General features: G+C 39.1%; 1 protein-coding gene across 1 annotated transcript in view; it reads left to right on the top strand.

The window, feature by feature from the left end:
- The window catches only part of IPO8 (importin 8), a 47,544-nt gene extending 40,913 nt beyond the window's left edge, over positions 1 to 6,631 (top strand). Inside the window, exons 22-25 of the mRNA XM_050894353.1 lie at positions 1,470 to 1,675; positions 3,146 to 3,391; positions 4,064 to 4,180; positions 4,884 to 6,631. Coding sequence (XP_050750310.1) covers positions 1,470 to 1,675; positions 3,146 to 3,391; positions 4,064 to 4,180; positions 4,884 to 4,981 — 667 coding nt within the window. The 3' untranslated portion in view covers positions 4,982 to 6,631. The remainder of the gene's footprint in view (positions 1 to 1,469; positions 1,676 to 3,145; positions 3,392 to 4,063; positions 4,181 to 4,883) is intronic.
- Positions 6,632 to 13,469: the final 6,838 nt, after the last annotated feature.

Here is a 13,469-nt window from a genome sequence, read left to right as displayed (position 1 = left end):
AGAATGGAATCACTTCACTAAGCCCTAACAGGACTAACAACGTGGGAGGTGTAATGAAATCCCTCCAGATCCCCAGCCTTGTTTAAGCACATGTAAAGTTCAGAAAGCTGTAATACATGATCACTTGTATTACTTAAAGAATATTATAGTTCAGTAGCATGTTATATGGGATCTTTGGTAACGAAATTGTAAGCACTTTTTTTGTATTTCTATAGCAATTTTTGAAGCGGTAAATTGAGCTGGCTGTTCCCCTGTAAGCTTTATTGCAGTCTGTGCTGCACATCTTATTGGTTTCTTCTCTCTCAACTTGTATCCTCTTCATTCCAAAGTAAAACTGATTCAGTAACGAAAATATCTACCGAGAGTCTGGAGGATGGCCATTTTCTGCCAGCTCTGGAGGTTTGTTTGGTTTCTGTAGGTCTTGCTGAAACTTCTTGCTGGAACTGCTTGTCCTGCAGAAGGCTTGCACAGAAGCTGTCAGCATCAGATTGAATAGTTCAAACAAAACAAGCTCCTCTCAAGCCCGTAATAGCAAAATACCATAATGTTAGAGAAGAGTTGAATACTACTGATGTTTCCAGTAAAGGAGAACCAAAGAGTATCTGCAGAGGCAGTTAGAGAATTTTTCCCTGTCTTTTTTGCAAATAACTTTCTATTTCTTTCTGGAAGTGAAAATCAGTTCTTATTTTTAAGAGCATAGGCTCTTACCTAGTTTCCTGGCTATGGTCACATAAAAATCTTTCTGCTACTAATATCATGATTTTCTTTCCCTTCAATTATCTATAGTTTGTTTTACTGGAGGCCTACTCATTTGCAAGTTCCCTGTTTGAGTGTACTGCCAGTTATTCTTGATATAGTGGAAGTAATTCCCTGCTTTCACTGGAGTTAGGAATGTGTCTCAAGTTAGTGTCGGAAATTGGATGTATAATACAGCTATTCTGATGGACTCTTAATAAACATGTTTAAATACAGCTATCCCTGTGGCACTCCATAAATGCACCCTGCAATTCAGTGCATTCCGGCTTATCATTACTCTTCACTAATAGTCTTTTTGCTAATTTCAATCCCTGCAACAGTACTGCTATTGAAGCCAAGACAAATTAATTTTCCATCGTATTTAATGATGATAATCTGTATCAAATGCTTTATTAAAGACAAGATATTCTACATAATTATTAAACAGTATTTATTTAGCATTACAAATTTTGCATTTGGTAATCAGAAACAGTTGTTCCAGGAATTTGACCAGTGCTTGAAAGGTATTTAATTGTTATTGGACAAGTACTTTCCAGTGGGGAACTTGCATTCAGAACAAAGGAAATAATGTGCTTAGGAGCTTTGAACATAGACTTTGAACATAGTCTCTGTGACATTGTCTTCTGCTGTGTCAAGCACCAGGACTTTAATGCTCTCTACATATCCTTGCAGTGAAAATCTGTTTTTTGTCTAACAAGTGTGTGTTGTTTCAGACTCCATGACAGAAAGATGTGTATAATAGGACTGAGCATCCTAATGGAATTGCAGAACCGACCGCCTGCAGTGGATGCTGTGGCTGCCCAGATTGTCCCTTCAATTCTCCTCCTCTTCCTGGGCTTAAAACAAGTTTGCGCCTCACGAGAACTCACAGAACATGAGGATCATGCTAAAGATGAAAAACACGTTGCAGAAGATAATGGTAAAATCTCCCCTTTTCACATTGTGGATTTTGTCTGGATTTAATTTAAAGGGGGTAAGAAATGGCAGTTCATTTTTAAGACTCATTAGTTGGCTGAAAATAGCTCGGCTTACTGGGTGCTTCAGAGATCATCTTAGGAATTGATTTTTCCTCCCAAAATGTGATGAAAGCATTTAAATGTATAACAGCTAACACTTTGTGAAAGGGTAGTATTGGTTTAAGAGTAACAATAAAACTTGCAAGTCCACTCTTCTGGGTTGTGAATGTGCTCCGTCTTCTCACATAGGCAGCAGGAGTTTGCCAGGACTGCACTGGTTGTATTCTTGATTCCTGGAAAGAAGCTGTTCCTAGTACCCAACTGTTTGAAAGACCTGTTTGGTTGAACTTTGAAGGAAATCCTGGCAAGTCTTCTTTGTCCAAATGGAAAGTGATTTGCAAAGTGGGGTTTGAGACAGCTGAGGTTCCTGGAGTAGACAGACCTCTTACTGCTGTGTCTGCCAGAAGAGAAAAAACATCAAAGAATACCTTGGGGGGGGAATTGTGGGGAGTGAATTTTACACAGCATTGCAGGCAGATATGTGTGGCTGTATTTGACTTGGAACAGGAGATAGATGGTTTGAGGTCTGAAAATTAGATTGGATGTAAGCAGATTATGTAATTCACTCAAATTTCACACAAGATTGTTCTGTAATGGAATTACAGAATTCTCCTCAATGCATAGGAATACAGTATGGAAACAGCACGGTAATTTTCAAATCTCTGTCCTGTGATTCAGTCCCTGCTTGTTGCAGATATAGTCATCTTTATTCTTTTTAAACTGTTAACACAGGAAGAGCTGAAGGTTTGGAATTGGAGGGGGATTTTTTTTATCTTGATTATAAGTCAGAAATATTTTTCCTTAAGTAAGAAATAGCAGTGTTTAGAATTGCATGTTGGAGTTTCATTTAATTCAGGGTGTAATAGTTGTTTCGTAAGTGGAATGGAAGGTAAAGCTAAGTGAAAGATGCTATTTTAAGTTTGTTCAAATAAAGGAGCACTCTGAAGAGTAGCAGGCAGACATTTGGTCTACATCTGGTTTTCTCTTTGTTTTGTGTCAATTTGTGAAGTCTATGCAAGTCTCTATTTGTTTGTAATTTAAAAAAGTACAGTGATGGAACACTTTGTCAAAGACACATTTCCTCAAAATTTCTGGATCCTATAATTGCACAATGACTGCCTAAATGAGAGAAGAAAAAAGGTGGCAGTTTCACATTCCCCAGGCATGCTTAGAAACAAAAGTTTAACTGATCTTGAATGTAGGAAACATTTTAACAGCTTAATTTTTCCAATTCTTCTAACATTTTGGGGGAAGGGTGTTAACAGAGGGTCCCCTTTCCAGCCCTGGATTTATTAATTGTTCTTCATTCATAAATCATTGTTTCCTTATACTTTTAAAACTTTGTTTTACAAAACACATCAATGCTTTTGCAGAAGAGATACCGAGTGATGAGGAGGAGACAAATGAAGTGAGCCAGGCGATGCAGGAGAACCATGGTGGAGGAGGAGGAGGAGGTGGTGGTGGTGGAGGTGGAGGTGGAGAGGAAGAGGATGAAGATGATGATGATGATGACTGGGATGAAGATGCATTGGAAGAGACTGCTCTTGAAGGGTTCAGCACACCTCTTGATCTTGAAAATGGTGTTGATGAATACCAGTTTTTTACACAAGCACTTTTAGGTATGTGTTTGCTAGTTGGCAGAATGATATAACATGATGAAATAGTTTGGAGATGTTAATCATCACCAGGAAAAACCCTTTGTTATGAGTAATAATTTAGATTATTGAAACTGGAAAATGTGATCTTGCTTTCTAATATTAGCCCTAAGATTTTTTGGCTTACAAGTACTGCAAAAAACAAATGGTAACAAATACAACCAGAGATTAATTCTCATCATGTTCTCTTTCAGAAATTTTCAATCACAGCCTAAATAAGTGAGACTCGGTCACTAGAGGGACTCCTATATATAGCAGTATTTGTCACTTTCTAGATGTTAAAATCATAGTGGAGAAATTATTTTCTCCCTTTCGTGTTTGACTAATTCTGTTGCTTTTAGTTTTGATATGAGTTTTAAATTAGAGGATTCACTTCATCATTGTCCATGAATAATGGCCACATGGTTAACTTTCTGTTTCAGAAAGCAGAGGATGTAATTAAGTTCCCCAAAGTGGATTGCCTCTATTACAGTGGGGATCCTGTGCTAAGAAAACTGACAGGAACACTGAACCTGTTTTGCAGCGCAACTTCTGTTTTGAAACCAACCAGGGTTTCTGTGTGTTTCATTTTGTTCTTCTGAAATTAACTTGCAATGTAACCTGATAATCACTTTTCATCCATTCCTGTTCTGACAGCGGTGCAGAGCCGAGATGCAGCCTGGTACCATTCACTGACAGCACCGTTGAGTGAGGATCAGAAGAAACAGCTGCAGGAAATTTATACATTAGCAGAACACCGTCGAAAGGCTGCAGGTAAGTCACTTCTCTGGGGCCATTTTATCTGTTGCAGGGATATTGGAACTGCATCTAATCTGTAACAACAGAGAGAATAAATCTCTGTGCTAATTAACATTTCCTGAGAAGTGTGAGTAGGATATTGCACTTACATTATCCCTTGCCTGAAAGTGTGTGTTACTCAGAGAGATTACTGTTGCTTCTAATTAATTGCCTTCTCATTGACACGCGTTGCTGTTTCAACGGGGTACGAACTAGTTTTGCACAGTCTGACATTTGAAATGAAGAGCAAATGAAGGCAATATCTAGCTGTCAGCCAAGCATTTGATGAAGATTACTATAGATTATTATGTGTTTAACAGTTTTGTAACTTTTTAACTGCTAACATTGCCTTCACAGTCAGTGTAAGGTTTTAGATGTTTAGAAAGCTTGCATCGTGGAAAATAAATTCAGATTTAATCAAAAAGCACACAGAATAGTATAACATAGACTGATTCTGTAGAGGATTAATTTCTCAGCTCTGTTGTAGAGGTGTGTGCACTTACGCGTTTAGAGAAAATCTAAGTGTAATTTATTACAGTCACTGTATTTAGGGAATGAAATTTTGACTCAACTGAGAGTTTTTTCCACAACTTTGCATTCTTAGCTGAGCTGCATTGTTTCTGGCAAAAGTGTTCTCTATAGACTATTTTTCATATCCTTTCCCTTCTTTGAATTCTAGAGACTAAGACAATAGAACAACAAAGTGGCTACACATTTGACAACAAAGGACTGATCACAGCATTTAACTTTGCTGGAAGTACTCCTGGTGGCAACTGAAGGATCAGCTACAAAGGTCAATGGGAAGGGTCTCATCATTACATTTTCTTGAAATCATCGTGACTTCTGAGCGATAGGGGAGGGTAATTTAATGCTGCTGAAGGTTTTCTGGAAAATAGCAGTGTGCTTCCCCCACCTGAATGCTCTTTCTAACCAGCTACTGTAATGTACAAATTCTTGTGGTGTTTTATAATTTGATGGACTGAAAGGAAACATTTGTCCTCAAGGAACCTGAATGACTGGGAGGGGCCAGGCTGCATCTAATTGAGTTGCACTTCTCAGGTTTTTGCTGTGCAGAATTGATAGATCCATATGGATAACAGTGCCTTCTGTTGTACATGGATTGCCTGAACAAATGGATTTTGGAGTGCATTATAATTTTTTAAGTGTAAGGACATTTCTTGATACACTGTAAGCCTTGGTTCCATGTTTTCCAGTCACCTGCTTTTTACTACTCAGTTTAATTGTTTGTTGGTTGCATACACATTGCTGGATTCAGAATATTATCTCATCTTCCCTATTTGGTGCAGACCAAATGTGTAGAGGGAGGTGTCTGTTGGAGTTGCAAAGCATACACTGGTTACGCCAAAGGGTCTTAACAAAATTGCAGATTTTCCCTTGATGCAGTAGTCTTAAATTATTTCTCTTAGCCATGAAATCAACTCGCTTGAGTTATGACGGCACACGTGGCAGGTGGCTACCCTAAATCTACACTGAGATTACCTCCTGCCTGGACAAGTGGCGTGGCCCTCGCATGTAGATGTTCTACATGACAACTTTTTATTTCCACTATTTTTGATGAATATTGGATTTTACTTGGGATTCTCTAAACCTCTTTTCTGTTTTTATTCATTCATTACCATTCCAGTGGTAGTACTGAATAATGTGGTACAAAATATTTACAGTATTTTATTTATCTTGATAGAAGAAAAACAGCTCCAAACTTATTTCTTCTTACTCTTACACTTCTGTGATTGAATTTCTGGTCTGCATTCCATTTGGCTGTTCTTGTCCCATGCTGAAATTTCATTATCTGCCAGATTTTTTCCTAAATTTTGAAGACTGGTTTCTCATAAATTGAAACACATATAACAAGGTGTTTGTGAATATGTTCATTTAGTGAGAAACTGATAGCAGTACTAATTTGAATAGGTACCCCTCCTTTAGATCTATTGGGATCGCAGTGGTGTAGCCAAAATAAGTAGGAGTGCTTTAGAATGTGACGTTTGGATTGGAGATAAAATGTTTAGACCAGATTTTGTCTCTATGTGTTAATTTCTTTATGACTTACTTAAAAATATTTACCAGGCAAATTTTAAGCACATACTGGTAATGTATTTCTTTAGAGCAGTGCCCCAACTGAAAAGTCAAAGCCCTTCTCATCCTCCATCAAATTTTCGACGACTGTAGCAAATTATAGATTGCTGGCCCTGTACTGTGCTGAAGCTTTCATTTTTTATATGTCAGGTAATTATAATTCAGTCTGATAAATCTGAAGCACTCTACGCCTTGGCTTCTGGAAAAGGCCAAAGTGTCTCTGCCTGTTCCTTGCCCCATCCCCTGGAATTTTCTCAGCCTGGCAGCTGTGGGGCAGAAGGTTCCCCGCTGCTTTCCTTTTTCCTGCACCTTTGTGTCAGACTCTCTCTGGTGCTGTTCTCTGCTGTTGCTTCTTCCCCCCCCCCCCCAGCAGCTGCAGAGTAAAGTTGGCCTGGTTCGTGTAGGTTTTTCACTGCTGCTACTCGCTTAATGGCAACAGCGAAAATTTCTCACTTTTAGGTCTGTTGTACATAGGGAAGACTGTGAGAATTCCAGGGGCTGTATTTCCAAAAGGGAACAATACATTGAGCTGCATTGGACAGGCTCTTTAAGCTCAAGCAGCAGAGGGCCAGGACACCCTTTATTTTGAACGTCAGGCCGTGAAAATTATAGGTCACTTTTGCTAATTTAGGCCTGGGGGTGTATTGAGTGAGATGGTAGGAAGGCATTACATCCAGTTTGTTGGTGAGTTTCTCAGAAACCATAGAAGTTTTGAAATCCTTCAGGAATTTAAGAAATGTTTTTTGGAAGTTAAGGACATGGATAATTTCTCTCTTACCTGACAATTGAAGTTAAGTATTAGGCAGGTAAACTGTTTAAGCCCTTTATTATTTTATTTAAAAAAATGAGATTGTCGAATTGGGTTTCTTTCAAAGCCCATTTGCCTTCTCTACGCTGGCATGCAGAGTAGAAGAGGGATTTATCTTTCTTCTGCTAATGAGGTTGCTTGCACAGTCACAAGCTAATATTTAGCAGTTAATGTGTTCAAGGAAAAAATCTGCTTTTGCATAGCATCATCTTTGTGTCACTCAGCTGAACTATGGCTGCTCCCTAGTTCTGCTTCTTGTATACTTTTCAAATCAACTGCCAAGAAAATTTCATCCAGATGTTTCTTACAAGAGGTTTAATCAGCAACATGGAGTCGGGAATCTTTGTTGTCTGTTTTGCAGTGGGGGTCAGAGATGTCTGAGGGGATGGCATGTAAAAAGGTTAAATGCCCTTTCCTTCCCAGGAGATTCATGAGCAAATGTTTCTACTGGCAAAAGCAAATGTTAATTATTTTATTCCTTTTTTTGAAAAGGGTTTTCATCCAAAAAGATTTATTGGGCTCTAGCCTCCACTTTAACATATGGTTCTCTTTTAACATGATAAATATCCGTTTGTACATGATCATAAATAGGTAATGGATTTTAGGGATTTCTTTCTGAGCTGTGTCCAGCTTTGTACTACATTAAAGGGAGAGTAACACAAATGTGCATTACTGTCTCACTTTGAAGCCAAGATAATCATGGAATATCAGATACCAGCATCGGCCAGCCGAGCATGATGTATTTGCCCTTGGAAGTACAGAGAATCAGGAATGTATTGTAAAGTAAAGCAAAGGCTGATAACCGGTGACCTATGTTGCCCCGTGCCCATGTTCCCAAAGTGTGAAGGTGACTCATATGGGCACTGTGGGGGCTTTACACAGGAAATTAGCATTATGTAGGTTATAATCATAGCAAATGTTAACTTACATGATAAGCTGCTTTTTCAGATAAAATTGACTGATCCTGGGTATTGAATTGCATATGCTGTTTTGTCACTCTTGAAAGGAAAATAAGAATCACCACATGTTTTGGCTGCTTCTTTTTGCTTTCTGTCTTTCAAAGTTGAAGTACTTGGTTTGCTTTCATTACAAAGCAAAATCTTTAATCAAAATGACCAGCGCCAGGAAGAGTGCAGAATATCAAGCTAAGGAAAAAGCTAAAAAAACCCAAACCCCAGCAATCCCCCAAAACCCACATGTGCACAGTCTGATTGAAATAAATGTGCTTTGGGAGTGTAAGTCAAAATATGTAAAGAATGTTACACAAAATGATATTGTGAGATTCTTTGCTTTAGGGGGAAAGGCTGCCTGCGGGGTGTCAAGGAGGCATGAAATGAACTGCTTTAGAACATGCCCTTTGCCTGTGAAGTCCAGGCAGTTTGTGACTCTGGATTCCATCATACATTGTAGAGGAGAGAAGGTAGGACAGTAGAGGATTTTCTTTTTTTTACTGTAAAGCAGGAGTCTGTCTTGAGACTTTTGTGAGCCAAAGGAATTGTAGAGAACATGAATGATTAACTGTCTTTTGTTTCCAGAATACTTTTCAGGCTTTTTTCTTCCCTCCTTTCCTTCTGTTTGCCAACCACTATGTTAACAGATATTTCAGGGGATATTCAAAATACCTGAAAAGGTAAAGCTTAAAGAATTTTTTAAAAATCCCGTTGTTCTTGAAGCAACGCAACCTATCCGTTGCATTTCTATTTATAGAACAAAGTCTCTCATTTAACATATGCAGATGATACAGAACTACAAAACCCCCTCACTTGTGCCTGTGGTTTGATGAGCCTTTCTGTGATTTACTTCTTAACATGGGTACTTTGCAATCCCCACACCTTGTACTGAAATTTGCTCAAAGGATAGGCAAAAATGCACTATGTAATGGAGTACCCAGTCCTAGTTGTGAGATAAGCCCTAGTCAATCTTTTGATAATGTTTGACAGTCTGGTGGTCAGTTCCTCAAGGATCTCCGTCTCTGATTGAGGACATTCTTCAAGTCCGAGAGACTCTCTGTCTTTGCAGGTGGACAGAGAATTACATTTCCCTCATCGCAGCAAAGCATACAGCAGGCATGGCTATCAACTTCTTGATCTTATGAGTGAAAATAGCACTCTTTTCTCTTGGATGTCAAATCTTACCCCAAACGGATGGGATACAGTAGAGATGGATGTTCCCAGTGTGTTAAAGGAAGCCAGACACTATTCCAGATACCAGAAAGTCTTAGCATAAAGCCATATTGTAAAGAGGATATACGAACAGGCCAAGCTGCTTGGTTTTGACATCTCTTCCACTGCTACTACTTTTGTAAAACCAACCAGACAAAACCAGTGTAAAACGAAAGAGAACTAAAGCAGTACTTGTGCACTAGACAGGTAGAAACTTCCCAATACTCACTGCAAATGCACTCAGATACTTTTCAAATAGAATATGCAACATCTGTATGGATATCAGTACCCTGAATCTGACAGCCATTAATGAGAGGTAAAGACTTAATGTGATTTTTCTCTGGCAGAAAACAGATGCATCCCTTTAAAAAGTCTGGGAACCTCTTGTCCTGGCTGATGTGCAATCACCAACGGGAGACACTCAGTGGGATTACAGCCTTTCTTAAAGATTGTCAGCATACCTCCTACTAAAGGGCTACCTAAAGCGCTCCATGTTCAGGAAGCTAACTGATGAACCACTCCCTGACTAAAGAGTTTTGGGGAACAGCACTTCAGAGAGAATCTGCAGGCATATGTAATTGTGATGAATTGGGAAAGCATCCATTTAAATTGAGGTGATGTGTTTGATATGATCTCGGATCTGCAGTGTTCCTGATGTAGCCTGGATCTTCTAGAGGAGCGTCCAAGAACTTTGTCCCATGCCTTTCTCCAGGAAGAGAATGTGCTTGGGCAGCCCCAAATTTGGTGCGATGCTTTGAACTGGGGATCAGAAAGCAATTTTGATTACAAGCTAGTAGTTGTCCATATCGGAAAAAATTAGGTGAAAGCGGTATATTAATGCTAGGATTCTCTTTATAGGCTGTATAGAGATTCACCATTTTAAGTGCTTGGCTATGTGCATGCTGGAGCAGGAGATGAACTTTCAGATGCATTGATTTCTCCAATGTGAATACAGCAGTGTCAGCTCCAGGATTCGCCTGAGGTGAATGGAGAGTGTTGGTCAGGGGCTGCCTGCTGGACCATCCAGGATTGTGTTAGATGAAGTGAAATGCAAAAACTGAAAAATTACTTGATAGTTGAAGCTGTTGAGCAACAAAAATGAGTGTTTTCTTGAAATGACATTTTAATATTATGTTCAGGTATGTTTTAATTTTCAGGTTTCTTGCCCTTACGCAAAATACAAAATTACTACATGCCATGGAGGCCTATTGATTTTTCACAGGACTGTTTACTATGGAAGGTGTTTATCCAAGAATTGTTCCCCATTTTTAGATATTTTCAACATATTTGTTAGTAAAGTTGCACATATCCCTCTTTCACTACTTTCCATGCACAGAGATCTTGGAAATGAACTTAACAAAAGGAAGAAGAACAGTGCTTTGAAAAGAAAAGACTATGCATAAGCAGGTTATTTTTAGAAAACAGAAGAACTACGGCATCTGAAGAAAATATGAAACAATAAATATCTATAGAAAAGTGCATGAGGTAAAGAAATGAATATAAGACAATATAAGCAAGACTCCATTCTTTGATCACAGCTGTAATGTTTTTTTTTTCATTGCCAAACAATGTGTGAAAATTGCTTTTGATTGCATGTGCTGTTGGTAGTATGCTTAACGTAAATCACCTGAAATGTTTTTGGGCTCAAAAAGAGACCAAAGAGGCCATGCAGATTTCTTTTGATATTAAAAACAAAGATATGAGCCCATGCCTGCAGTGACTAGAGGGAGACTGCTATGTGCTACATTAGCAAATTGAATTGCAGATCATCACCTTTGTAAGAAGTCTAAAATACTAAACTGTGGGTTGCCTTTGAGGGCAAAAATTGACAAATGCAAAACATGCATCGATGACAAGAAGAACTACTTCCTAGCTTAAAGAATTCTGTACAGTGTTCTCTTAAGCTGTGCTGAATTTGCTTTAAAAATAGTAATAAATCTTATTGTTTAGGTTGAGTGTTACATCTGTTGTGCATTTATATGGGAGGAATAATATTTCTTAAAAAAATGTAACATGCCACCTACCAAGGAGCCCAATCTCATTTTATAGCCTCTCTTCATACAGCCATAAAACTTATTTGCAAGAACACCCCAGAATTAATTTTAAACAAATGTGTGCGTTATCCAGAGTTAATGTGTGCATTTGTGTAGCAGTGTGTGTTTGTTAATCTCAGACTTGTGAAGGCAACTATTCACATGCACGCTTTGCCTGCGAAAGAACATAACTGACATTTGATGTAGATAAGATCATTGTGGATCATCCAAATACAGTTCTCAAAATATCAAACTAGTGAACATAGTAATCTTGCAGTCCTGAGAGAGGTGATTGCACCAGAGCTTGGGCCAGTCTTCTGTGCATCGAGTTCATAAAAATGATAGTTTTACCAAGCCTCCACAGGACGAGAGATTAATCCTGCTGAAACTGCAAGCCTGGTATTTGTATCAGTGGAATATTTCCCTGACGGTGAGTTGCTGAAGTAGCCTGTTTGCTAAATTGCACTGATTGATAATGCTTGCCCTTTTCTATATGGGGCACTTCTGTGAATCCTCCACAGTACCTCCAAAAGCAGTGGTTAGTGGCCCATTTTTATAACTAGGGAGGTTGAGTTAGTGTAGTTTGCCCAAAGCCGTAGTGATGTTTTGCAGCTGGCATGAGAAATTAAAATTTTGACTCTAAGTGCCTGGGAATTTTGCCATTGGCTCTAATGGAGCCAGGATTTCGCCCAAGAAATGTGCTAGGTCCTAGTGTTTGGATCCCTGCTAATACCTTCCAGAGAAGCTCTGCCAGAACATACTTAATTTATGAAATTGCTTAGTAACAGTGAGTTCCTCTATTGAGCTGCAATTTTAATCTAGCAGTGACATTGTTGAATTGTATCTTGTGTGGGTTGCTTGGTATGATGAGCTGTCCTGTAGAAAAATGGTTCTTGGCTAGGTGATGAATGACATCCCGATTGCTAATTCCTCTTGAGGCTTTGAAGTGAACCTGATGACGTGGGAGCAGAACTCCAGGTGACCCGCAGTATCATCTATACCATGTATCAGGGTGTTGGGAAGCTTATAGCCTCTCTGCAGGTATTAACAAACATGCTGGATCAGTTGTGAAGTTGTAGGTTGTGATTGCCACTTTTAACAGGCTCTAAAGAGTGTATTTTTACCGAAGTAAATATATGGCTCCTATGCCGCCTTCTGCCCTCTGACAGAGCATTGATCTTCTTTTAGCTAGAATCACATTCTTAAGCTGAATTCTAACTCCAAATCTCTTAAAATGGTAATTTCTTTTGGTTGGTCCCCAGCAAGGGTGAAAGATGATCGGTGTTCGCTTTCTGTTGTTATCAGGTATGTTAAATGAATAATTTAAATAATTTAATTACCTGTTTGATTAAATCACTGGGACTTCAGCCAATCCCATGCAGTTTCCTACTGAATTTGTGGTTTTTCTGGCAGAGCTCAAGCTACATAGATTTCTGTGCACATCAGGAGAACTCTCCCTAGTCATACAAATGAGATTCAGAGTAAAATACATAGAGTCTGAAAAGGTCATACCAGTATATAAATAATGGATGTTTTCTTTTCTGTTAAAGATACTGGCTGCCTATCTCTCAGCGCCTTGTAGAGCAGAGTATGCAACTGCACCAAATAAGGGTGCCTTAAGCAGCTTCAAAGTCTCCCTACTCTGTTAAATATAAATAATCCGTACTGTCCTTTTTAGCACAACATACCTTGCCTTGCACCTGACTGCCTCGACAGGTTGTTGTGCAAAGTGCGATAATGGAGTCAAATGGCTGCACCTTTGTGTAGGGATTTGACCACAGCTGTGGGGCTGACACTCGGACCTCAGTAGCAATTGTGGCTGTGCTCTGGAAGAGCTACGTCTGTACGGAGAAAGCATACCCTGTGTCGTGTTTTCCTCCTGCCATAAGTATCTTTCTGGAGGATGCAGGGGGTTAAACAAAACCGCAGCAAGAGTCGTCGGAGAACACTGCAGTGCGTCTGAACGTGCACTGAACAGAACCAGCTATCATCACCATCCATTTCTATGTGTAGACCGCTCAGAAATGTGTCAGCATGAAGCGAGATTAAATAGATGCATGGGATCTAGTTCCTCAGTACAACAAGGATCATAGTTGTTGAATTCTGCCAAACAAGAATCAACTCCGTTAGAGTGCACAGAATGATTAGCTCAATTTGTATTATTGTTT

The sequence above is a fragment of the Gymnogyps californianus genome, chromosome 1 (assembly GCF_018139145.2).
Source record: "Gymnogyps californianus isolate 813 chromosome 1, ASM1813914v2, whole genome shotgun sequence".
Classification (NCBI taxonomy): domain Eukaryota; kingdom Metazoa; phylum Chordata; class Aves; order Accipitriformes; family Cathartidae; genus Gymnogyps; species Gymnogyps californianus.
This window is presented reverse-complemented; position numbering and strand designations above follow the sequence as displayed.